Source organism: Epinephelus lanceolatus, chromosome 22, assembly GCF_041903045.1.
Source record: "Epinephelus lanceolatus isolate andai-2023 chromosome 22, ASM4190304v1, whole genome shotgun sequence".
Classification (NCBI taxonomy): Eukaryota; Metazoa; Chordata; class Actinopteri; order Perciformes; family Serranidae; genus Epinephelus; species Epinephelus lanceolatus.
In genome coordinates this window covers 31,725,203-31,751,269 of record NC_135755.1, presented here as the reverse complement: position 1 = coordinate 31,751,269, position 26,067 = coordinate 31,725,203, and the positions used below count along the sequence as shown (strand labels likewise).

At 39.8% G+C, this 26,067-nt stretch overlaps 3 protein-coding genes and 1 long non-coding RNA gene across 11 annotated transcripts; 2 read left to right on the top strand and 2 right to left on the bottom strand.

The window, feature by feature from the left end:
- Nucleotides 1-947: 947 nt before the first annotated feature.
- On the bottom strand, nucleotides 948-4,826 carry rbm4.3 (RNA binding motif protein 4.3). Its single transcript, XM_033610178.2, has 4 exons — nucleotides 4,700-4,826; nucleotides 3,743-4,161; nucleotides 2,988-3,640; nucleotides 948-2,604 (listed from the first exon to the last, which is right to left on the bottom strand). The coding sequence occupies exons 2-3, from the start codon at nucleotides 4,149-4,151 to the stop codon at nucleotides 3,009-3,011; spliced, it is 1,041 nt and encodes a 346-aa protein (XP_033466069.1). The 5' UTR covers nucleotides 4,152-4,161; nucleotides 4,700-4,826; the 3' UTR covers nucleotides 948-2,604; nucleotides 2,988-3,008.
- A 3,569-nt stretch (nucleotides 4,827-8,395) lies between these two features.
- tifa (TRAF interacting protein with forkhead associated domain) lies at nucleotides 8,396-9,616 on the top strand. 2 transcript variants are annotated; one of them, XM_033609684.2, is made up of 2 exons: nucleotides 8,396-8,556; nucleotides 8,673-9,616. In XM_033609684.2, exon 2 carries the CDS (start codon nucleotides 8,739-8,741, stop codon nucleotides 9,327-9,329), a length of 591 nt encoding a protein of 196 aa, XP_033465575.1. In that variant the 5' UTR covers nucleotides 8,396-8,556; nucleotides 8,673-8,738; the 3' UTR covers nucleotides 9,330-9,616. The 2 variants fall into 2 exon arrangements, with proteins under 2 accessions (XP_033465575.1, XP_033465576.1); XM_033609685.2 differs by having other exon boundaries at nucleotides 8,399-8,556; nucleotides 8,670-9,616.
- A 2,572-nt stretch (nucleotides 9,617-12,188) lies between these two features.
- LOC117246038 (RNA-binding protein 4.1-like) lies at nucleotides 12,189-19,657 on the bottom strand. 7 transcript variants are annotated; one of them, XR_004500677.2, is made up of 6 exons: nucleotides 19,512-19,657; nucleotides 18,565-18,993; nucleotides 17,820-18,451; nucleotides 14,662-14,747; nucleotides 14,323-14,439; nucleotides 12,189-12,598 (listed from the first exon to the last, which is right to left on the bottom strand). XR_004500677.2 is itself a non-coding variant. In XM_078163765.1 (4 exons), the coding sequence occupies exons 2-3, from the start codon at nucleotides 18,971-18,973 to the stop codon at nucleotides 17,847-17,849; spliced, it is 1,014 nt and encodes a 337-aa protein (XP_078019891.1). In that variant the 5' UTR covers nucleotides 18,974-18,993; nucleotides 19,512-19,657; the 3' UTR covers nucleotides 12,189-14,747; nucleotides 17,834-17,846. The 7 variants fall into 7 exon arrangements, 3 of the variants coding, with proteins under 3 accessions (XP_078019891.1, XP_033465574.1, XP_033465573.1); XR_004500676.2 differs by having other exon boundaries at nucleotides 17,834-18,451; XR_013488458.1 differs by having other exon boundaries at nucleotides 14,323-14,747.
- Nucleotides 19,623-22,096, top strand: LOC144459613 (uncharacterized). The gene is made up of 3 exons (XR_013488459.1): nucleotides 19,623-19,770; nucleotides 19,863-19,979; nucleotides 21,555-22,096. It is a non-coding gene; the product is annotated as an uncharacterized LOC144459613 (long non-coding RNA).
- Nucleotides 22,097-26,067: the final 3,971 nt, after the last annotated feature.

Sequence of the window (26,067 nt, the reverse complement as noted above, 5' to 3'; positions counted from 1 at the left end):
CTACACCCAGGACACTGAAATCTGAAGGAATCAATATTACATCTGAAGTAATATTTATATAAAAATTCATATTCCTAGTTTGCAGGAAACATGTTTACATAACTCAAAGTGATGTGTCAAAAGAAGGAATGTTCTTGTTGTGGCACTAAAATTTTACATGTCACCTATGTATTAATTCAGATTTTTTTTTAAAACCCATTCTTACTTCTTACTGCAATTAGTTCCATGACTGCTCCTTGTTCATCTGTAACCTGGGCTAAAAATGGGAAAACCTAATTTTGCGTAGCCCAGTCACCAGAGGAAAATGTTGGCATTGTGTGTTTCTGCAAACTATGAATACATCTGTACGTGTCATGCATATCAGTGGTTCTTAAGTTACATAATGTAGGAAGAGGTGATGGTGGATGGCGTTACTGCTCGGCAAAATGCCTACCAAGCTGCAGACCACTGTTCAAGTTCAAAGTTCAACTAGTTGTGATGTAGCATGTCATTGCAGCTCTTTGGGTGCATGAAAAGCAGTTGTTTTTTGACTGAGCTCTCACTGCTCTTCCTGCCAGGATAGTGCCCCCAAAACTGGGTATTTTCAGCGAAAACGAGTAAATGTTACGCATCCGTGGTTTGCAGAAACATGCGTCAGATTTTTTCCACCTTATTCAGTGTCATCCACTCTGCACATCTGCTAGCCTGCTTAAAGTATTTATGCTGAATTAACATAGGTCTACATGGCCTGTACTTTGTGAATAACTGACAATGAAAATGTTTTCACGACAATATTTTGAATCCCAGAATGACTTTTACAATACTGAATACACCACCATCCTGGTCATCTGCACCAGTAATTGGTGCACAAATTCTCGTTTTGGTGATGAATTATTCTTTTAATGCCATTTGGGTAAACAATTACACTTAGTTTTAATGGCATTACTTTAGGTAACAGGGACACCATGTTACTGTTGTAAATATTTTATTCATGCGGATCAGCTTCCAAAACAGCAATACAATGAGAAGTACTGTAAACTTTTCATGTCCATCAAACTGCTTGTGTAAAATCAGTTAATATAGCAATTTCATTGTGTCACTTGAGATCATGTTTTACAAGGTTTAAAATGCTTGTCTGCAAGATCTAGCATAAACTTTACTGATCAATTCAAACTCTTAAGTCTTGCCCAGCTTAACAAAACCTATGTATCCTGGATGCTTCTCTAAATTTCCAATTTCAAAAACATTTCTGTCCCAGAAGCCAAACATGGTCTTTAAACAGTACTGGATTTTAACATCTTAATCTGTATCCAATTTCCCGGATGTGCTTTGCCTATCAACTATACATGTAGCCTATAGTTTTCTCCAGCTAACACTGTCAATAAATTGTAGACTTAGAACTGATTGGGTAGTTGTGTACAGGCAATGAGTGAAAAACACTTTACTAGCAAACAATCTAGGACCTGTAAAATGCTAAAAATGTATTTCCACTGTTACAAACCTCTGTAATAAACTAGTATTTACCTAGAAAAGTTAAATGTGAGCATGTGCTGTCTGCAGTAGTTTCTACTCCAGGAGTCCTTAAAGCCCTTGACTTACCTTTTGACTCTGAAGGTCTTCAGCAGCCTTTGATGTCATCTCCCCCCAGATTCAAGGTAAACTAGCCTCAGCTATGAAATCTCACCTGGTGGAGAATGGCTGGAGTGTGTTACGCCCTTCTTTACTTGGGCTTTTATATGAACAAGTTTCAATTTTGGAAGTAAAGAAGACAATGTAAAAAGGCACGCTGATCAATGACAAAAGCTTTAGCATTCCAGACAAGAGTGATATTTCTTTAATCAGCGTGACGACTTTAACAAGTTTGCTATGCGTGTGTTCATCATTAATGAACGAATAATCATTAATTAAAGGTTTATTTTTTCGAAAGATCCTAAAAGAGTAGGCGAATCAATTCAAGCGGTTACACTAATGGTGTTTTAGCGCTGGGCATGATTTGGGGCACATCTGTGAACAACATTAACTGCACAAATCCGTTTATTAAAAACAAGTTCGACAACATACAGGTACATGTGAACGATTTGCGGTAACTGTCCTACTAACAGTTACTTTCTACATTTGTCAAACCTACGTCTTACCAGTTTAAATTTTCACAGCAACGTCACATGGAGGTTTGATTTTCGATGGGAAAGCGTAACATGAAGGAACCAACGTGGAGATTAGATTTAATACCAAACATAATTCAGTTCAGTTAAATCTACAGTCACAAGTTTCGCCTAGAGACTTCAGCTGAAATTATTCAGCTTTCTATGGTCACACACACAACATCAGAACACTAATTTTTCCAAACGTAAAAGTACAAATTAAAAAAAAAAAAAAAAAACGCCTAATTCAGACGTCTGGCATAAAAAAATACTACAGCACAATGACAAACTAAAACAATCAGGGGGAAAAAAAACGAGTAAAAACTTTTCCAAAATAATAAAAACAAAATCAGACGTGGACGTCGGCAATTCAGTTCCTCCTGTGAGCATCGCAGGGGAACGTAACGCGCTCAGCCACAGACAGAAGAGGATAGTGTCACGTGCATCAGGAGGCGGCGAGCGGCGACGCAGTTGGACGACGATCCTGGAAAAAGAGCAAATGACACAAATGAACTGTCTGCAACTGTAGATACAAAGCACGTTGTTCCATCTTATTACATGTGGACCTCTGTAGCTCGAGTCCCGTTCATCAGTCACAGATTCCAGACTGAACAGTCTGCCTTCGTTGGAGTATGCTACACATTTAATACTGATATTAGCTGAAATCCAAGTTAGTGCACAGATGTGCATTACCAACGAGTTTACAACTTGTTGAATAGCACTTCGTACGCATGCTCTTTCAAACTGTTTTCCCCTCAAGATCTGTGGCGTGCAGGACAAGTCATAAGCTGCCTCTCTGCCTTTACAGGGACGAATGGCAATTTTAGAAAAGATATGAACACCAGTCTACCTCAGACCTATTCTCACCTTCACATGTCAGGGCCTCGCTTAATAAGCGTAGCGTGCAGGGGGTGGCGGCGGCAGCCGTTCTGCGTAGGGGTCCCTGGCACGTGGAACTCCGTATGCAGGTACCCGGGAAACCGGAGAGAGTCGGGAGCGCTCATAGGAGTAGCCATTACTGGCGGGTGGCATTGGCGCGCTTGGCGCTCTCCTGAGAGGACTGCGATCTCGGGCATAGTATGAGGACGGAGGAGGTGGGAGGGGACGACGCTCATACGGGTCAAGAGACGAGGTCATAAGACGGTCTCGGACGACGGCTGAAGGGGGAGGGGGAGGAGGAGGGGCGCCGGGACGTTGGTCCTCATAGGAGGGGATGCCATACGGACGGGCTCTGTACTTCTCATAGTAATCTACCACGCTGTACCTGTCCCTCTCACCCTCATAGGGACGTTCAGGATAAACTGCTCTTCTAGGGGGAGGAGGTGGCAGAGGAGGGGCAGGGTAACCTGGGGGGATATGGCTGAGACGGCCTCTCATATAGCTGGGTGGGGGAGGCTCATGCCTCTCTCCTGGATAGCGAGGGGGCCAATATCCACCCCTGTCTGGGGGAGGAGGGGGGTAGTCATCCCGTTCATCGTGTCTAGGCCGACTCTTAGAAATCTGGACATGGATGCGTTTGCCTAAATACAAAGAATACAGAAAAACAAATTAAATTATTAGGAATAAATCAAAACATGACACAACTACACTTTTCACTGTTGCACATTTTGGCCTTTTCTTACCTTGAAATTCAGTATTGTCCAGTCCCTTGATGGCATCCATGGCCTCGTCAGAGTTAGACATATGTACAAACGCAAAATTCTTAACAACAGCACACTCTGTGACTGTACCGTACTCCTCAAAGAGTGCACGGAGCTCATCATCAGCTCCCTTTTCTACATTGGCTACATGCAGTTTGACAGAGCCCTGGTTCTTCCCGTGGCTGGCCTCTACGTTGATTGGTGTGCCGTGAAGCTTGTACAGGTGCAGATTCTTAATGGCTTTAGTGGCAGCCTTGCGGTCATCCATGTGAACAAAGGCATAGTTTTTGATGATAGCACATTCTGTGACTGTGCCGTATTGAGTGAAGAGGGCCTTGATTTCCTCCTGGTCTGCCTCTCGGGGCAGGTTTCCCACAAAGATTTTCACCATTGTTAAAGATCTGATTCAGAGCAATGAGAGAAAAGGGAACAAAGAGGAATGGAAAGAGAGAACAAAATATTTAATATATTTTACTCATTCGGTGTTTACTGACGTTATTACATGAAGTAACCCTGTGCTTATATCCTTTTCTCTCGCATGATAGTCGCAGCTTTGAATTAAACGGGGCCGCTCGTTGCAAAATGGCGGACATCAATTTTACGCAATAACGCAACAAGCCTTAAGTTAATAATTTTAACAAACGCTACGCATAACCTTTCAACATTAAAACGTTCCCGATAATTTTATTGCTACAACGATACAGTGTCGATTTCCTAAACGCAATTCCTGGTTTCCGTTTAGCAAATCTGCAAGTGCTAGCTGCTAGCTACGGTTAGCTTGCTGTTCAAGCTACGCTACAAAGCACCGGTCTCCATATTAGTACAAACGGAAAGCGGAAAGCTGGTGAATATTATATTCAGAAGTAAGCTGATAATTCGCCATTTTAAATGCAGTGAAATGTAAAATATAAAGACACGGATGTATACATTTTAGGTTACCTTTTTGCCGGCCGGCCTCTACAGAGAATTCACCCCTCTCAGGAGCTTGACTTTGCCGAGTGACTTCCGTCTGCTTTTTGTCTGCCCTTTTCCCCTTCTTCTTCATGTGTCTTTTTTCTGAATCACCACACCGCCACTCACTGTCCAGGAGGGTATAGTATTCGTTTTGGTTTGGGTTTTATGGTTAATGACAACAAACGTTTAGCGACCGTACCCACCTTGTTTTTGCCTACATAAATGATTATTCGACACATTTTCTAACCCGTGCTAACTGAATGACTGTGTGTCATATACTTATGTCCAGTTCTGTAGGGTAAAGTCAGGTAAAGTGGGACATCAGGTAAAATGGGACAAATAAGGTTTTACATCTTGGGCTCTTTAAATATCAGTTGCCAATCACCAAACATGCTATTGCATTGTTACAAGTGTCCTTATATGTTACAATCATTTTTGATTGGTCTGAGATTACTAGGATGGGCGTTCTGCCCAAAAAAAGTCAAAAAATTACTGGGAGTAGAACATGTAAGAGAAGCCATGTGGCATGTTGATTTCCTCTTTTTGGTAATAAAAGCACTGTAGCTAACACAATGAGGGTATAACAACAAATACGTAGTTATAGGAAGTTGCATTTAAAGAAAAAAATGACTGATAATGAAAATATTTTTCTTAAATTGTTGCACCCACTACAGGTCTCTGGCATAAGAAATGACAAGAAATGAAGTAAGGGAGAAACAGTCTTTTTATTACAGAAGCTTGACTTTACAATCTATATTCTCCCACCTTACCCTCCTCGGGGTTTACCCTACCTTACAGGGCAGGGTTTAAGTTCCACTGTCACACCAGTGCACACTGCAATCAATATGTCTTGCACTTGAAGTGCTAACACACACAGCACACCTTAAGCTTTCCATAACCATCTGACTGGGTTTAAAGTAGGGAGCAGGCAGATAAAGTGAACAAAAACCAACAATTAAAGAAAGAAAACTAGTCCGCCCCAAGGGCAACACCCCCCATCTTCTTGCCCATTACCAGCTCATTTGCCAGGGCAGACTAGACGTAGAAAAAAAACAAAGAAAACCAAATAGCATAACGGTCCCATGGCAAGAGCAGCTAATGCACCACTGATGTTCTGGTACATCGATCTACTTTCCTACCGTCTACCAGGCACCTTCAACAAAGCAGGGAAGCAGGCCAGTTTTTCTGCATTTCACTGTCCCAGTCGTCCCAACACACCAGCATGGGATGAGATGTGCACCTGTCTCATCGCACCAGCCTCCCTTCCCCCTGCAGGTAACCATATATTAAAGGCATCACTGCCTGGTGCACCTCCATTTTTGTGCCACCTGCCACACAATACACTAATTTATATGGGAAAGGGTTTTGAATGAGTACTAAATGCATTCATGTAAAATGGTACATAAAATTCTGCTAAAATGGGACAATTTTCTACAGTGAAACCAGATGTTTATGGCTACCAGGTGCCATAAAATCATAATTTATACTTTTATGTGCCACCCTTTGATATGACAGACATTTTAAGTATTTTTGTCATTTAAAAACTATTAAAGGTGCTGCAGTGAGTTCATGTCAGCCCCGTGCAAGCACACACATGCACACATGTATTGTCACATACATATACTACCATATATTAATATATACTTACAACATATTGTACCACAATAGCCACAATTATCATTATAATATTACTACTTTCATTAATGTTGTTGTAAGCTACTGTCATTACTGTCTGTCCTGCATCTCTCTCTGTCTCTGTCTCTCTTTATGAATCATTTTGTCATACGGATTACTACTGCAAATTCGTTAATATGGTCTGTTCTGTATGACATCTATTGCACGTCTGTCTGTCCTGGGAGAGGGATCCCTCCTCAGCTGCTCTTCCTGAGGTTTCTAGATTTTTTTTCCCTGTTAAAGGGTTTTATAGGGGGGGGGGGGGTTCCTTATCCGCTGTGAGGGTCCAAAGACAGAGGGATGTTGTATGCTGTAAAGCCCTGTGAGGCAAATTGTGATTTGTGATATTTGGCTTTATAAATAAAATTGACTGATTGATTGATTGATTGATTAATTGATTGATTTCATTGTAGACGATACTGCACCAAGGAAACAGGCAGCAAAAGAAAAAGGGAAAGAACGGCAGAAAAGCTGGACAATCTTTTTCTTATTGACTAGTTAGGTAAGTTAATGATTTTATGAATTAATGACTGAACTAACAAATGGACTTGACTGTCCCACTTTACCCAAATATGTCATCGGAGTGAGGGGTTCTTGATGTGTGGAATATCCAAAGATTCCTTAATGTTTTATTTGGCAATTTAATCCCTTTATAGAAATATAAATGAGATCCATAACAAAATATAAAAGTAACACTTCAGAATTGTAGGTGGGTTTTTTTAGGTACCAGTATCTCAAATTAGGCCTACTTGACTTCACCTTAAGCATTAGAAAGTTAACGGCACGGCATGTTTAGCCCTGTCTTATCCGAAATCCCCTTCCACTCCCCTTCCATTCCTGTCCAAGTTTGGTAAGAGTTTAATAATCAATATCATCACTTCTCACTGCTTAGAAATGCAAAAGGAATTCAAGTTAATAACCACTTCTCGAAATCAACGGCCACGCGTTAACGTGTAACAACTTCATTTTATAGCAGGGCTTAGTTTCCCGCTATGGTTGGTGGGCATGGTCAGTAATAAATATAAAGTCTTGTGGTGACTTCCTTCCTTTCGGTTTCAAGTTGCATCATCGGGGAATTTTCGGTGCTGCAATGCTACGTTCAGGTGCTCATCTTAAAATCGTATGTTAGGGAACAGCAATCCATTCATGAACTATTCGATGATAAAAGTAAAAAGTAAACAGTGCCACAAAGTTAGCAGTGAGTATAGTTTTATCAATCTCATTTTATACTCAAGATGACCTCTTTATTTTACTATTATTCTGTCTCTTGTGTCTGAAACCCATTCAGAACATTACAAAACAGAGAAAGCAGCAAAAGCTCATCTTTGAGAAGCATGAACCAGTAAATGTTGGCATTTAGCCTGACAAATGAAGATTCAACAATAATCAAAATTGTAGATTAATTCTCTGTTAATCCGCTAACAAATTTATTGTTTGTGTTGCTTCTAAAGTGAAGCCAATGACTTGGCATGAAAACTGATTTAAATTACTCTTTGGTAAAAACATTTGTAATTTTAGCTGGTGGTCCACTGAACATTTATTTTGTGTGTTAGTTTTTGTTGAAGTGGCAGATTCTGTTGCTTGACTGTCACATTGGGTAACATACTTATTGTTTCCCAGTTGTTGAACATCTGGACTGTGGAATGGCCAATTTAATTTATTTTTTTGTGTAATGTAATTTTTAATTTCTATGAATGCACTCATTTTAACTTATTTTATGTCTATTTTTATATCTCTGTTTTATTGTTGATGAGGGGAAGTGTGTTTTTTGTTGGTATGGTACTACTGAACAGGTGAATTACCCTTCGGAGATGAATGAAGTTTTATCTGTCTATCTATCTAACTTCCGTGTTTATCTCATGTTAACAAAAATGAAAAGAAAATCCAGACTTTTCCTATCTGGTTACCACTGCATTACCTCATCCACTGCTTACAGTGTTTTTCCGAGTTTGCACTTGAAAGCAGCATTGCACTGGGTCTTGTGAGAGTGACGAAACTCAAGAGTGGGGAGGACAAAAGCTTGCGAAGAGCAGGCAGGGAGAGTCTTCCTGTTTGTTTCTCAGCAGCAGCCGCAGCAGCAGTACCGTTAGTTCCCTCTGAGTGTTTTCTGTAGGATCAATGTGATCCAGCTTTTCTGTAGACTCAGGAAAACTATCTTCAACATTCAGGTAAGACAGTGACCTCTTAAGCAGCAGTTAATGTATTACTTTACTTTTCTTTTGAGTGGTAAACAGCCTCATCTCACTGGATTCCTAATAGGTTTGTTTGTGTTCTGTCCCAGCAGCCTTTCATCACTGAAGGTCAATAGGTACAATACACCCTCTACTGATTGCATCAGGAACTTTATTTCATGATGAGTGTGTCCCAGACAATGGAGACAGAGGAGGATCTCCTGACTTGTCTCCACATCAAGCTTTACAACCCTCAGCAGAATTGTAAGGGCCTGTACGGGCTGCTTCCTCTGGGGAACAGGAGCAAACACTCAGCAGATGATCCCCTCAGGCTGGGACGTGACGGCCAGGCCTGCACCTACGCCCTGGTTGATGCCCGGGTGTCCCGCAAACAGCTGGGCATCCACGCTTACCGCACCCCCCAGAGCCCGGGCATGCTGTTCACCATCCAGAACTTGAGCCAAAAGGGACGGCTGTCAGTGAACGGCTCAGTTCTGGGCTACCTGGAAAGGATGGATCTCCCAGACAAGGCCCTGATCCGATTCGGAGAGTATGAGATGCTGATCATCCGTGAGTCTGGCGAGGCCAAGGGGAGCTTTGAGGTGGAATTTGAGGTGCTGACAGTGCCTCCGTCCAGAGAGACATGCATGTGCATGCCTAGTATGACGCCTGTCATGGACACAGGCTCATATGTGATCAACAGTTCCCCAGGTGACCCCAGAATAATTGGACCCCTTGAGACAGATGAGACCATCATGTGTCATTCATGATGTGACTTTTTACTTTTCTACTGACTTGCATTTGAAGGCAACACAAATTACTGTGTAGTTGTTACATTAGAGTCAAAACAGGCTTGGATTGGAACCCTCTTTGCAATGTGAAATCATAGTAGTATTTTGTACCCTGTATCTGTTACTTCATGTTTGTAGATTAAAAAGCTGTGATCTTAAAACTTTAACATTATTCAGCTACTTTTAACGTGTAAATGCTATAAAGTATTAAAGCTAATTGTTTGTACATTTTTAACTTGAGCACATTAAATTGTCTTTTTTGTGAATGCTGTTTAATATTGTGTATCAGCCATAAATTTGACAACTAATCAGGTAAACAATGGCAATCATTTATACACAACACTCTAAATACAGAGCACTTACTTTGTGACATTATGGAAACCAGTTTGTCCAAATTTGCTTGAGCTCAGGTTACACCGATAAGTTGATGCAGACAAAAGAAAATCATCTACACTTCTGCTCTTGGGATCAAATTCTGGGAAATGTGCACTTTCTGTTTACAGCATTTCTTTAATTTAGCAAGTAAAAGTATCCATACAACAATTTATTACTTAATTCCAAATAAAAAATCTACATTCCAAACTCCACTTACAAACAAAAGTATTATCAGATTGATACTATAAAAATATCAAGAGACACAGTACATGTGATATTATTATATAATATAAAACCAAGAATTAATACCAGAGGTGTGGGCATCAGTCACATGACTTGGACTCGAGTCACAAATTAGACACAGCAAAATCAAAACAAGACAACTCAACATGGCCTTAAACACCAATGACTTGTGAGCTCACCTGAACTTTAAACTTTCGTCGAAAAAATATGTGATACTTTCCCTCAAGCCAATTTAGGAAGTAAGAGTTAGACATTTTCTATATGATATGAAAGTACAGTGTCAGCACTACTGTGTTTCTGTGATTGAGCTGAGTCACACTTGTTTTGACAAACTTAAATCACTGAAATCAACAGGCCTATATTTGGGACAGGTGTCTACATGGGATAGGCTTTTACTTCCTTTCACACAAAACTGTTGCTCAGCAAAAATGAGGAAATACTATCAAATTGTTTATTTAAACCAGTATGACTAATACTTGTTTAAAAATAAGGCCTCAGATAACATATCAATTATGAATCATTTATTTGACCTCGCTCCGACAGACAGCACAGTGAGTTACGACACTACAGGATTACAGCACCTGGCACACTGACACACACCACTTTATCCTGTTAATACAATACTCAAAACTTGGATTCATTTTTTTGAAAAACCCTTTTGATCTTTTTGATCTGAGGACCTTTATGGACTAAAAGAATATGAATAACTTACAGGGTAATTGAGGAATTGATATATGATTTGAGGAAGCTGACAACACGGTTCTATACGCCTAATGAACTTCCACAATAATGAACTGCTTGGCAATCAGACTAGGCGTCTAATTAAGACAGGCGTTTATTTGTCAAAATGCGTCACCACATCAGGCTAGTAAAGGGACTAGGCTTTTAATTGAAATTTTATGGTATTATTACTTATTTGTTTAAATGGCATTACATTTGGGAAAGAGCTCATTATGACTTATTTAACACTTAACTCAAAATATGGGACTTGAGACTTGACTTGGATTTCCCTGTTTTGATTTAGGACTTGGGTGCAAAGACTTGAGACTTTCTTGTGACTTGCAAAACAATGACTTGATCCCACCTCTGGTTATTATTAACACATTAACATGTAAGCAGTATTTTAATATTCTTACTGGCCATATGTAACTGTAGCTTTCAAATAAACGGAATGGAATGAAAGCTAAATTAGACTGAAATACTTAACATTGTACTTAAGATGTCAACTATGAAGGCATATTTATCAGATTCTCTACTCAGCTTGACATGATCAGATAAATAACTATACAGATGCAAAGGTGAGTGTGTCAGTATCGGGAATCATGTTTGGATCACATCCAGAAATTGGTGTTACATTTTAATAGTTTTAGAACAAAGTCCAGTCTGGTTGTAAAATCCTAATCTAATTTTATTGAATTTACAAGCAGGAGAAGGGACGTGAGATCTTTACTAGGCCTACTCACTGAAGCAGAGCAACAGCGTTATTGTTAACAACGGCAGCACTACAAAAATGATGGGCAAACGTCATAAAAGCTTGGAATGTGACCTTGCAGGTGATAAAACTGCTTTCACGCAACACAACACCCTAAACACCACGCATGATTTCTCAGAACTTGAATCCAGCAAGATGGGAGTGTGCTTAAAGAAACACTTCATCTGAACTGAACTCATGTCAGTGTGTGACCAAACTTTGGAAAAAGGGAACGGAGAAAATGACACTTCTCGTTCTGTGGAAGACCTGGGAGGATCTCCTTTCAGTTTTACTTTGTGTCATTGCTTCGTTGTTTTCTTTCTAAGAGCAACTAGGCGCCTATCTATCCTTATATGGCTGGTTACTTGTCCAGGATGTACCCTGCCTCTCACCCAGTGCATGCTGGAACCACTTAAGCAAATACAGAAAGCATATTTTTCAAAGATAAAATTTAGTTTGGGGCTATTTTTTCAGCTGTAGTGATCTATTTTAAGTCTTGTAGCCTTTTTTTAAACATCCTTTTGTCACAAAAACAGCATCATGTTGCTCAACATATATTAATTTAATCAGGAAAGAGGACATTGTAAAAAAGGTTTTTTTAAACCACAAAAAATTGTCAGTTTTCTTAGGTTGTAACAACACAGCTGAATTGAGTAAAACGTGGATTCTGTAGCCTTATTATTTCATGTTATTTACAAGAGAATAGCAAAGTTGTTTGAATAAGACATGACGACTACGACATTAGTTCTCACTTTGAGAAAAATGTGTTTATTTACCATTTTAACTTTTCATACTGAAAACACAATGTTAATAGTCTATATCATCATTAATATTAAAAATCAAGGATGATTTATAAACACATTTGCTACAAACATTTGTATTCAAGTGCTTATATACTTAAGTATGAGGTTCATAAAAAGTTCAAAGGCATGAATTTAAAGATAACAGAAAAACAAGGGTCACAGTTGTGTGTAAAAGGTCATGATAAGGTTTCAAGTCAATTTTTCAGGCCAATATCCAGTGATTGTAACACTATACAGTTTTGGCCATCAACTGCAGAGAACACAGATTCAACAACGGAGGTTTTCCGAGGACTGGACATCCGCACCAGCTCACCAGCCAATGGACCAAACTCTCACTAAGGAACCCAATCCACTTCCTGTAAAAGACAAACAGTTGACACTTCACTCAAAACTCATAAGACAGACAAGTCTGTTATTAGGGTATCTTCATTTAAATTTGATGCACAAAACCTTTTTTTTTTTACTTTTTTTTTTTTCTCAACAGCAGCTTATCTAACAATAAGTCACGGTACACACAGAGTAATTTCCCGTATTGTTCAGATATTTTTTCAAAATTTAACAACTTTGTACATTTTGGGAGAAATTAAGTGTACATACAAGCGCCATGAAATATATGTCAGGGGAAGACCAAAGACAAAAAAAAACCGTCACTGAGGTTTGCTAGTATAAAGATCAGAGTCTTTTGTCTGAGTCCTCCACAAAATCAGGCTGTAAGGTTCTTACATATTTCACCTACTTGGCCCAGAATTTAATGACATTTGAAATACATTTTTCTGAAGATGAAGAGGAAAAAGTAGTCTTTTCCATAACATGAATATCATTCACACTATCTTTCCACTCCTTTACTGGGGGGGTTCAGGAGGCAGCCAGCACCTTGTGAGGACTTTCTTGCAAGTATGTTCTGTCCCAAAAGGCCTAATCACTGGACACTCCCAGAATACATGCCAGTGAATGGCATCCTAAAACCTACAATGTCTCCAACATTTGGCATTGCTCCAGCAAAATGTGCTTTCTTCTTCTGTGTAACAAAAAAAAAAAAAAAACGGTTTAAACATTCCCACCCAAACTCACACCGCACATTAGTTATTGCATTTCCACTGAAATTTACACATATCCATGTCTCTTCCAGTATCTTCTCTTTCCCATTTTTCTTTAACGCATTGGGTAGTGTGAGGTTTTCTTGTGGATTTTTTCCCCTAAATTTGAAGGGCAACATTGGTAGTTTTGAACATTTTCCCATGTTTCAAACATGAGTAATGGAGACAACAGTTTTTGAAGTTGGTGCAGTATTGAGAGAGTGCTGCAGCAGCAAAGCAAGCTGCAATGTAATCTCATCCATTAAAAGTGCTTGTTTTTGCCACTGACAGGCTCAGATATTCGAACAGCTGAAATACACGTGACATGGACGTGTGCTGAAATGACAGCACAATTTTGTGTGTGGTATCATCGGAAAGCTCCGGTACTGCGCTTTCATGTGATGTGCGTGGCATTTCTGTAAGACCCTGCATTCGCAAGTAATCCATCCAAGAGTAATGTGTGTGCAAAGCTGTATGAAAGCTTCGTTATACATAATTTTAGTGTAACATTATAATTTATTTTCCTTGTGAAAACACTGGACTACCAACAAGTGCCCGGTCTTGTCGGAAAGTTGTGGTTCCGCTGTTTCACGTGGTATGAGTAGCTTCTCACTATGACGAACATTGGTGGAGAAAACCCATAGAGAAGAACAGGTGTGAATTTGGACGCACTTTGCATCGTTCGGGCCCACAGGGTTAAAGTGATTTAGATTGATCCATTTTTTTGCCTTCAGGTAAGTGGAACTACAAAGTAGAAAGACAGTCTTCAGTCAAGTGGTAAGTTTAAAGATTTGTAACATCACAAATGTGGATGCAGGGGAGCTTGACTCATTCTGACAGTCAGTAAAAGATTAACTTCAATCAATCAAATGTTTGACGCAAATACCTCACAAATTCAAATTCAAGGACTTACATTTATGTAACTGAATTTAGCACATTGAGACTTTTTAAGGACCTGCAGACATCCTTGTTATGGACTTCATAGTGTAATCATTATGCTTTACCGTTATCTTCAGGACTGTCTGATGATCCCATCTTTTCCCAGCTTGGAATGTTTAGAGACAACAAACTCCTGTGAATTCACTCCAAGACCCACTACAGCTGCCAGAGCAGAGACAGGCCTGCAGACAAAGAGACAGCATCAGTGATCACACTCATCACTGATCACAACACAATAAAAAACAAAAAACGCTGAGGCATCCAGAAAATACAATTTTAGAGTTGTGACTTTATCTAGAATGAAGGAGCACTGCAGTTTAAATACAAAAACACAAGAGGGAGGCAGGAGACTATTTGTAGCATTAGTAAGAGGTGTTTTGCAGAGAAGTTTGAACAACACCTACCTCTTCTCTACTGGATGCTGCATTGCTGCACATCTTCCGAAGATGACTTACCATGAGTTGGCATGTCCTGCATAGAGTCTAACAACCTACAAAGAGCACAAATACTAAGAATACCAAGACTGCATGCAATTTATGGTACAAATATATAAAGTTAGAAATGTTGAGGGTAAGGTAGAGTGTAACTAATATGTAATTTGAACTCAATGACAGAGAAATGAAGAATGTAATTTAAGACTTAAGAACAATTGTCGCATGATGACAAAAACATGGGCCATCGCAAAGCTCAGATGATCATTGTTTTACTTGTGGGAAAACCATGAATTGGCTTGACACAAGGTAGGCAATGGACACCGGTTACTAGGAGATGCAGCTCTGTGTGTGCCAGGGACAATACAGAGCAGCAGGTGACAGTTAATCTGTTTGCCCTTTTTATCATCACTCCTGGGTTTGTGGACAGCTAAAGCTTCCATTAGCTATATTAATTTGGAGTCTTAGAAGGGAATGATATTGTTTAAAGGTTTACTACACAGGATTGTTCATAATGACAGCGAAAGTGAAAGCCAAACTCAGATTCTCTCTCACTTGGTGTTTTGCCTCGCTATAATTCAGTTTTTTTCAGCACTGTAGGATGTCTGCTGCTTACAGTCCACCAACTGGACACAACCTTATTTTAAGTCCAGACCTCACCTGAGCGCTGTGGGGATGCACACCCATAAACATCCCGAATAGAGCGGAGTCTCTGTGAAAGAAATACACCACCACACACTTTTCACTCACTTTACAGGGTTTCTTCAGCTTTAGACAAGTTAGATTTAAGCCTTTTTAATATTTTTAATGCCACTTGGAACTAAATTTAATACCAATTTTACAATAATCAAAGTTAAAGAAAAAAAAAAAAAATGAACTGACATCAGTTAATTAGGGTTAGGTACAATTTTGCCAAAATGTTAATTGTAATCATAAAACATGACTTTTCAATACTGTGGTCAAGACGAGGGCAGAACTTAAATGGGAGATACTTGGCATTTATTAGCAGGTTGTCTTTACAGTTTTGTGGTTCTCACTCCATATGTGAGATTACACTGGCTTGATTTGAACTTGATGAACTTTTTGCATAAAATACATGGTGTTGTTGGTTCCACTATCCTGATCTGGTTAATGTTAATGAAAACAATGTTACCATTTATTTTGAGATTTTACAATGCAATGTCAGACCTAAAAAGACAATCCCGCACACTTTGCTTGGTCAGCATCACAAATTATTGATTATACTCACATTTCAGTCCCTCTGGACCTTCATTAATATTCTTGACCTTCGTCAAGAAGGTCCAGAGGGACCTAAACGTTAGTACAATCAATACATTTTGATGCTAAGCAAGAGCAGTGTGCAGGATGTTCTTTTCAAGGCTCAAATGATTCTTTCCAACACACCTGTGACAGCTGGATGTGTGAATCTTTCCCTTTAAATATACATCAGAAAACAATTCATAAAATCCTAGTTCCCATGTCTTATCATTTTAAAAGACTTTTGAAAGAATGATTTAAAGACATTTATTTTTTTATTTATATAATACAAATTTAAGCCTTATTCTTAATATATTATTATATATTATAATTCAATGCCCCTTTTTCCTTTTCAAGGATGCAAAAGAACCTCACTTCTAGTGGGTCAAAGTGATAACTGAGATGCATTACTTCTGTCTGAGTCAAAACTTTTTTTGGGGAGGGGAAATCCTGCATAGTATATATTTAAGTTTGCAAAGAAGCATTTTACAAAGTTAGTAATCATCTATAGCATCATCAGGTCGCCAGTCAGGGAACAGCTGCGCAAACATTTCTCAATGTCTCACTTCACGTCGCAGACTTGGTTGCTCAGGTGACCATGCATCATCACAAGATTTCAATGTAAAGCAGATTGGAAGGTGCTTCGCAAACAATGACCTAATGTCTCACGTTTCCAGCATTTTCAGGGCTAAGAAAACATCACCTACCATGTGTCAAGCTGATACCTCTTAAGGCTGTGAAGAATCAAACTAAAACGTGTAAAGAGCTTAACGCCTGAGTAGCACTAACTGTGTCCGGCCTGGTGAACATTAGGCCTGTCCTACGAGGAAGAATTTGACAGTTAAAACGCCGGTTTGGTTTGATTTGTTTATTAAAAAGCCTTCAAATGAAAAGAAAATTGTAAAGTAAATAAAATCATACATATTGGTGCTATATGTTCTAGTTTCGCAAGAAAAGATAACACAAAAAGTAAAAAGAACAAAACCACACTGGAACTTTTGACTAGCCATGCTGACATGTGTCGCAAATCTGAACAGATTACGGTACAACCTGCCACAGCACGTATCATATTAAAGCCCCTCGAAACTGAATTTTTTGTAACTTATTTTGATGAGCATTTTATAATCAACCAATAACATTAATCTGAACACAGTAATTTTGTTTACAAAGACTAGATATATCATCATTAAATGACTTCCCTTGTTATGAAATGATGTCAGTTTCCCAGAGGCCATATCCATTTAAAAAGACTGAGGAGCAGGGTGATTTTGGCCATTTAACAGTACTGCGGCACACTGATATAGACTTAGCACCTAAGCCAGCATCCTATTCTGCAAAACATTTGAAGGATTTGAACAGTAAAACAAGCAGAGGAACAGAAAAGGCATAAACAGCTCAGAAGTATACGTGAACTGTAGACATGGAATCATATGGTTTTAATACGGGGCGGTCTGCAAAACAGTATCTTCCAGTAAGTCTCAGGCGAACGCAACGCAATCCGCCATAGACGAGGGGGATGTATAGCGCCACGTACATCAGCAGACGACGCCGATCTTGTCATATTCTAAACCTGGAAAGAGAGCACACCACACATGTCAAGGAGCGCGTTTTACTCAGGATTCGCGCAAGACTGATGTTTGATCTTAAAAGCAGCAATATTTTAGGATTCTATGAGCAATGTTTAGTTGTATATTGATCTCTTGGCTGGACTAGATCTGCAGGAATTAAGAGCTTTGGCTGATGGTGATGATTTAAAGCATGATTCTACCTCAATTTACGGATTCAGCCCTTATGTCGGTACATATTCAAGATTCTCTATATCTATATATGCCTACTTCTATCAATGTGAGTTATCATGTAATGAACCATCTCACCTCTCTGTTCTCACCTTGAATTACACTCTAATAGCCTGCATATCGTGGTGGTGGTCTCTCGGAGAAGGAGTCCCTGGGGTGGGGAGGTGCATACATTGGAGCCCTGGACACCGGGGAGAGCCGGGAGCGCTCGTAGGAATACCCGTTACCAGCTGGTGGAGCAGGCGGAGGGGGGGCTCGTCTGATGGGGCTTCTATCCCTGGCCATGTAGGACGGAGGAGGAGGTGGAAGCACACGCCGCTCGTATGGGTCAGGGCCCCCCATTGTGAGACGTTCTCTAACCAGTGCCGGGGGAGGAGGCGGAGGAGGGGGGATGGCGCCAGAACGTCTGTCATCGTAGGGTGGCATGCTGTAAGGACGGGCTCTGTATTTCTCATAGTAATCGACCATCCGATAGGGGTCTCGCTCGCCATAGCCACGGTCAGGATAAGCTGCTCGTCTTGGGGGAGGTGGAGGGGGAGGTGGAGGAGGAGGAGGACCGTAAGCAGACATGCGGCCTCTGTAGGGAGGCTCGGGCCTCTCCCCTGGGTAGCGAGGGGGATAATAGCCTCTGCCTGGCGGAGGTGGATAGTCCTCCTCCTCGGGTGCCCCTCTGGGTCTGCTTTTTGATATCTGAACATGTATGCGCTTTCCTGGGAGAGAGAAAAATCATTATCCTTCAAATCTAAAAAGGGCATAAAATGAAAAGTATGGAAACACCAAAAACTCCCTTTCATTCATAGAGTAGAATATCAAATTTACTTACCTTGAAAGTCTGAGTTGTCCAGGCCTTTTATGGCATCCATGGCTTCATCAGCATTGTCCATGTGGACAAAGGCAAAGTTCTTGACAATGGCGCACTCTCTGACTGTACCATATTCTTCAAAGAGGGCACGAAGCTCATCATCAAAGCCCTGTTCTACATTGGCTATGTGGAGCTTCACTGGGCCCTGGTTCTTCCCTCTGCTGGGCTCCACATTGATGGGCCTACCGTTCAGCTTATGGAGGTGGAGTTCACGGATGGCTTTGTTGGCCATCTTGCGGTCCTCCATATGGACAAAGGCATAATTTTTGAACTTGGCACATTCTGTCACTTTGCCATATTTAGTAAACAGAGCTTCAACGTCGTCCTTCTCAGTGTGCTCAGACAGGTTCCCAATAAAAATCTTCACCATTGTTGCTCCAGTGTACTTCTCTGAAAGGGGTAGAGACAACACAGGCCGCCATGTGTCGTTAGTAACAGAAAGTAACCAGTGAGGGAGCAAATGGTGAATCCATGGCGTCATCCTCAGTAAATAGAAAGACTGTAATCGAGACGGCTGTAGGCTTAACGCCACCAGAGCAAACAATAACCTAATCTGTCAAAAGGTGCCATGTTTAGCTTCGTCCTTACTAACCTTTAACTTTTAATACAACTAAAACTGCACGACTTCATATACAGCTGAATTTAAAAAGAAAAAAAAAGTCAAAGAAGTTTTTGCGTTTTCACTTCCTGGTCAGGCAGTCGGTGGCCAGACTCGTTTAATTTGAATGGCTGCTGTTAGCAAGCTAGCTTTCAGGTGTTAGCCATTTTGTCTCGTGTGACCGGACCAAATACAAATCAGTTCAAGCATTTAATTGAATGCAGTTATGTCCGAAGACGTGTAAAACTACAGTGACGATAAAATCAACAGAAAGAAACAGAGAAAAACACAAAAAAGACGAAGTACTCACAGCTTTCGATCGGCGCCACAACGAAGTCGAAACTCCTCGGATAATGACTCAGTGGATATCCGGCTAGCGATAAGCTCACAAGATGGAATGTGATTGGTGGATAGATGTGTCGCTCAAAAAGTACGGTCTGTGAATGGATGAAGGCACGAAGGAGGGTCTTATGCGCAAAAGGCTTTTCATTATGATACGGCTCGGTCTGTTTTCTATAAAGTTAGCTTTCACATTTTCAAACTCTTAAATCGAATGACTACATTTTTGTGTAGGTTATTTATCATCTTTTTATTTTAGTAGCTTCCTTCTGCTCTTACATCAGCTGTGTATCTATTTTCTTGAATATTTGTCTTTTGTCAGATGTGGTTACATACGCTACTTGCATGGACGGATCATGAGACAATGGACCCCTGGGCACAGATATGCAAAGAGCCCCACCACCTCTCCTGCATAGGAGCAAGACACACCTTTGTTGTGGTAGTTTACGTCTCTTTGCAGTCATAACATTGTGGTTTTGTGTCTCTCGTGTCTTTTTGTAGTCCTTTGGGTCTCTTAAGTGGGATTTATACTTCTGTGTCGAATCAATGCTGTACCCTATGCCTTTAGCGGGATTTATAGTTTTGCGGCTAACCCTAAGCGCGTCACCTACGCCTTTGTGAGCATTTATACTTGTGCAGTGGTGTGTCTGTGTCACTCTGCAGTTACACCTCCAAAACACCAGTCAGCGGCAGATGTTTCTGTGAAGTGCTGTAAAGTTTAGTTGATTAAAAACACATTAAACATGGCTTCATAGAGACAGTTTCAAAAACAAGTACCCAATTTGGCTTCACTGAAACTTGCAGCACTCACAGACAAACGCTTGTCTTTATCCAGACACATTTTCCCCACAAATACAACATCCCAATGTTATTAGCACAAGCCTGTGGCATTTTACATTGTATAAATTAGCCTAGCAGTTAGCATGCTTTTCCTCTTCTCATATAAAACGAAGAAAGAGACAACAGCAGCATTTAACAAAGGTAACGGCACATAGTTTGGCTCCGTTACAACTCAACACAAGGTTCACTGATAAAACAACTGTTTGATACTAAACACATTTTCCAAACAAATATAACATGCTAATGTTATCAGCACAAACCCATGGCATTTTACATTATGTAAATAAGCAGATGAGTGGAGAATTCCTCTGCTCATAAGAAGTCCGGATAAATCCCTAAGTATAAATCCCTGAAGGATAAATTACACACAAGACTTTAAATGCTATTTTGTGGAGGCTTTATTGCCTTCACTATTTATTGTTTCTTATCTGTGAAATATAAGTAAATAAAAGCTTTGCTTACACTGAGGAAATGGTTTCAGCTTACAAAAATAGACAGGGGGTCTGCGTCACAGGGACGTGCAGTTACATTTCTGGGGAGGTGCACGTCAAGCTGCGCCGTAGCTTCAGCATCGATTCAACGCAAAGTATAAATTCCACATTAGTCTGATGTACACCTCCCCAGAAATGTAATTACAAGTCGCTACAATGCAGACCTCCGTGCTATTTTTTAAGCTGAAAAGCATTTCCCTTTTATTTACTTTTATTTCACTGATAAGAAACAATAAGTTGTGAAGACAATAAAGCCCCCACAAGTAGCATTTTAAGTCTTGTGTGGGATTTATCCTGCCTTCATATGAGCAGAGGAAATCTCTGCTTGTCGCTAGGTTAATTTATACAATGTAAAATACCACAGGCTTGTGCTAATAACACTAGCATGTTGTATTTGTTTGGAAAACGTGTTTAGTGTGAGACAGTTGTTTTGTGTGTGAAACTTGTGAGTTGTAATGGAGCCAAATTTTGTAACGTTACCTTTATTGAATGTTGCTGTTGCATTATCTGCTGGAATTGTGGTTAAGGGTATGTTCTGTTAACATGGATAAGACTGACTAAGGTGAGACTCCTCCCAGTTTCACCCTAACACCTTAATCTGTGGTGTTCTTTGTTATAGTGAGTGAAACTTCATTCATATTTAAAGTGGTATTAATCAGTTTTTGTTTGTTTGGCCACTTTAGGGGGCAGAACTCCACTTCAGGCAAACAATCTTCATCCACTGTTCCTCCTGAGACCCAGAAAAAAAAAGTTTTAATGTTTTACTACACAATTTAAGTCATTGGTAGGTAAGTCACATAATACAATGCTCTCTTTAATCATTTATTTATGTTTTATAACATGTCCCTTGTAGTAGACATTGGGTCAATCTTTTCCAAAAAAAGCCTAGAAATGGTTAAGTATTTCTATAGAGGACAGACTAGAAAAGTACTATAATCGGTCAAGGTAAACTCACACACACTCATGGAAACCTAGTCTGTATGACACTGTCATACAGACTAGACAGTTCATCAAGATTAATAAGATGGGAAGTGACAAACACATAAAGTTGTATCAGAAATTAATGACTGATGATATTCTAAGAGTGAATAAAATACAGGTACATTAAGTAAATAAATAATGCTTAAAATCATCTCACCTGGTGACTTCTTAATTGTTCTGCGTCTTGGACATGAGACAGAATTAAGCGAACCAGATTCATGTAGACATCGGTTACATATAAACAGTCAGGGATGTGATCAATGTATTCTCTAAAAAGCTAAATTAAAAAGTATGCCAGAAAGAGGCTACATCCCTTTGTGAGTCCAAGCAAACAAGTTCATATCCAGCTCCACAGGAATTTTCTACCAAAAAAGTAAGGGCGAATAGTGTATGATTATTTTAAATAAGGTTTCTTAAAGTTTCACCATGCTGCGAAATATTCCAGCTGTTGTCCGACTCCCACCAGATGTTTTGTGGCTTTTATTTAACAGTGACAATTAGCATGCCATGCTGCCATTAAGCTGCTGGTGAGTTATCAGTTCTCGCAGTCCTCTTTTTGGACTCTCTTACTACGGCTCTTCTCCTATTGCATTCTAATATCATGCTCCTGATAGGTTTATTTTACCACAGATTTATTACGGATTTTTCTTTATTGGTTTTGGTTTACAAAGAAGTTAATATTTTTCTCTGGCATTTAAGTTTTTTCTGTTATTGAGTGTCAAAAATATAATTACATTTTGTAAAAAAACAATCAAACAAAGTCTGAAAGGGAGCAGATACTTCTGACAGGTACTGTAGACTACATGTGCTTTACTCCTGATTATCATTTACAGGTTGATACATTTCAGAGGTGGGACTAAGGTCCTAAGTCAAGACTGGCAAGTCCCGAGTCAAGTCCTAAGTCTGTAACTTGAGAGTTTCAAGTCCTAAGTCAGTTTAAAATGTGTTTATTTGTTAAAACAAGTTTGTTGGTAGTTGACCTGCATATTGTGCATACTGCAATTTTTTTCTTTTTATTTTTTTGTCGACCACTGCATAGTTTTTGTAAGAAACAAACTTTATTTTTGGTATCATTTCTTCCAACTGGCACATGTGACGTAACATTAGTTCTTATGGTTCTCTCCTGTAACTTGACTGGATGCTGTCTGACTGGTTCAAGGAAAGTGGATCATCTGGGGAATTTAGTGATGACTTGCTGGGAATAAATAGCCTTAATGTTGAATTTGGAAATGAATTGATTCTTGGCACACATTTTTATAGTTGTTTTTTCTAGTCAAAAAGCTCAAGTTCAAGTGAAGTCATAAGTCACTGATGTTAAAGGCCAAGTCGAGTTGCAAGTCTATTTTGAATTTGTCATGTGAGTCAAGTCCAAACCTCTGATACATCTACTAAAGAGGGGAAGATACACCACATGCAGTGTTTCAGTGGGGTCCAGAAACAGTCAAACAAAAACCATGATTCTGTAAATACCTGCTCAGTCACTATACAAGACTACATTGTGTTTACAGTAGCTAAACTTTGCTCTTACCTGTGGTGCTACTTATTGATCTAGATGGTTCTGGTGTGAGTTGCCAAGTTTTGGAGATATCAGCTGGAGAGATGTCTGCTTTCTCTCTAATATAATGGAACTACATACAGTAACACTCGGCTTATGGTGCTCAAAGCACCAAAACATATATTTGGAAAACCCTACGGCACGTCTCTTTCCAGCAATCACGACCCGATTACTCAAGATAATTCACAGACCTTGTTGTGAGCAGTTACATGTAGGAACTATTTTCTTTCTACCAAAATATATATCCATCAACCACATCACCACGCTGAATGAAGCATGCATCTACTGCTAGCTCATTGAGCACTAAGAAGCTAGGTAATATCAAGGCTGTTAAGTGAAGGCCAGGACATGGTCTTTGACCACAGAGGAGCTATGGGGTAAGACAAATGCTCAATGTAAATAAAGCTGCAATGTTGAAAGGCTACAGAAGAGAATGCTAGGGAATAAAGGAATACATATGCTCAGGTGTCCTTTGGGTTCAACCTTTTTAGCCTCCTTGGGTGCGCTTGGCTCAACACAACTTTTTGAGTATGCTCGAATGGATGGTAGCCTTAATACAATAAATTGAGCATTTTCATATAAAAAGCATTTGTTTATGGTCTTTTATTAGGACCTTTTCAGTAATTGCAGAATTGTTAATTTTCACCCATATCTTTTTCTTCCAATGAAATATATTCCAGACGCCTCCGTAAAACATCACAATCATCCATTTTCTAAGATAGTGGTCCAGCTATTGATGTACAACTCATGCTCATGACAGCACGACATGTAAACATTAATGGCATCCAACCCATTCTCATTCGGAAGTCGTCAAATACAGGCACTTGGTCAGTGATTTTAGCATCAGATGCAGACAAAAAAGACACCCTTTCGCAGCATTATGATACGCCTTGAGATGGCATCAATTTGAAACACTGCCATACAACAACAGAATTTAAGGAACTGGAAAGTCAGCCAGGTCCAAAATGTATAGCCAGACCATGATTTTTTTTTTTAACCTAACCACATGCTTTTGTTGCACAAGTAATAAAATAAGAATACGAGGTGTTTTACTGACATTGCAAGTTTATTTTGAAAAGGCTGTATCCATCGAACGGGCAGAAACTGCATATTTCTTGTGAAAACAGGAGTGTACTTTGAAAAGACACAATGCATGCAATGCAACAGTCGTGCATTGACATGGCGTCTCTGAACGATTGCAACAGACGCATCCAGGATATCTTGTGCATCATATGAAGACATTAAAGTCCACTGACGAAGTAGTGATATCTGGCAAATTGGAAGTAAGAACATGTTGCCTTCTCAGCTGAGCTGTAACGTTAGCTAGCTCAGTGGAGCTAGGTGAGCTAGCACTAGACACATGCTTTCTTCTGCACGGTGATACAGTTGCCGTGTGTGGTTCAGCAGAAAGACAATAGTTCCTAAAAACTTACAACAAGGCCTGTGAATTATCTTGTGTAACTAGATCATGATTTCTGGAGACATTGCTGTTGAGTTTTTAAAATGTGTGGGTTTTTTTTTTTTTTGGTGCTTTGAGCACCACAAGCCGAGTGCCATCTAGTTCCATTATATTGGAGAGAAGGCAGACATCTCTATGGTGGATATCTCCAACATTCAGCAACTCACACCATAAAAATCCACATTAATAAATAGCACTACAGGGAACAGGAAAAATGTGCTTTTTTGGTTTGGGGGCGAACTGTCCCTTTAAGTCAGTACAGTATAATATATATTTGTGAGTCCATCAGTTATATTAACCCTGCTATGTCAAGTTTGGGCCTATAGTAAAAGAACAAACTGTTCAGAAAAGATGTATACCAAACAATGAAAAGTCCTTTATTGCCATCAGAACATGAGTGAGAAAACCAGAGACAAAATCTGACAGAGTGAGGAGTCGTCTGTACAACCGGCATCCACACAGACACACACAAACATACACACACACACACACACACACACACCCCCACACACACACACACACACACAGAGCAGCCAGCAGTCTTTCAACAGGACGTGAGGGCTACAGATACATGAGGATATACAGTACTCACACAATGAGGTATAAAGGTAAACACAAACATACCAGATAGGGCTTCGTCCTCCACTCGCACACATGCAACTGAAACCAAGGTACAAATACTCAAGTGCTCGTTCATTCTTTTAAAAACACAACATACAGGTGAGCAGAAATGTATGACAGCAGCATCTGGGTCATCTCAACCGCGCTCCCATTCATCTGTCTCTCAAAACCTTTGGTCATGTGGACGCTTGCTTGTCATGCACAATGTTGCCCTGGTAAATTGAATACTTTTGTGAGACTCTGAATCTTGAATGGGTCCCTTCCTGACTTGTATCCACCAATAGAAACTTGGGCAGATGAGCGGGAGGGGGAAGGGGAGGGGGTAATGTTTTTTGAAGTCACAAATAGTTTCTTTCTCTTCAAGGTCGAGTTTCTACAGTTAGTTGGACATTCAATGTGTACATTAGCAGCAATTCTAGTGAATGAAACAATGGCTTTGTAAGTCAGATTAATAACACCCTTTCCTCATGCACAGGACAGGCACCACCTAATTACTCGTTAACTAAATGCCATGCAAGTTAGAAAAATAGACTGCAAACTCACAAGACAGAGAAATCAAAGTTCGTCTCCAGAGAAGAGG

What these genes read in the sequence shown, in the direction of transcription:
- rbm4.3 (XM_033610178.2), bottom strand. Translation starts at nt 4,151, where the DNA reads ATGGTGAAAATCTTTGTGGGAAACCTGCCCCGAGAGGCAGACCAGGAG. An exon ending in GGACAATACTGAATTTCAAG is followed by an intron (nt 3,641 to 3,742) that starts GTAAGAAAAGGC and finishes CTTTGTATTTAG; the next exon opens with GCAAACGCATCCATGTCCAG.
- tifa (XM_033609684.2), top strand. Translation starts at nt 8,739, where the DNA reads ATGATGAGTGTGTCCCAGACAATGGAGACAGAGGAGGATCTCCTGACT.
- LOC117246038 (XM_078163765.1), bottom strand. Translation starts at nt 18,973, where the DNA reads ATGGTGAAGATTTTTATTGGGAACCTGTCTGAGCACACTGAGAAGGAC. An exon ending in GGACAACTCAGACTTTCAAG is followed by an intron (nt 18,452 to 18,564) that starts GTAAGTAAATTT and finishes TCTCTCTCCCAG; the next exon opens with GAAAGCGCATACATGTTCAG.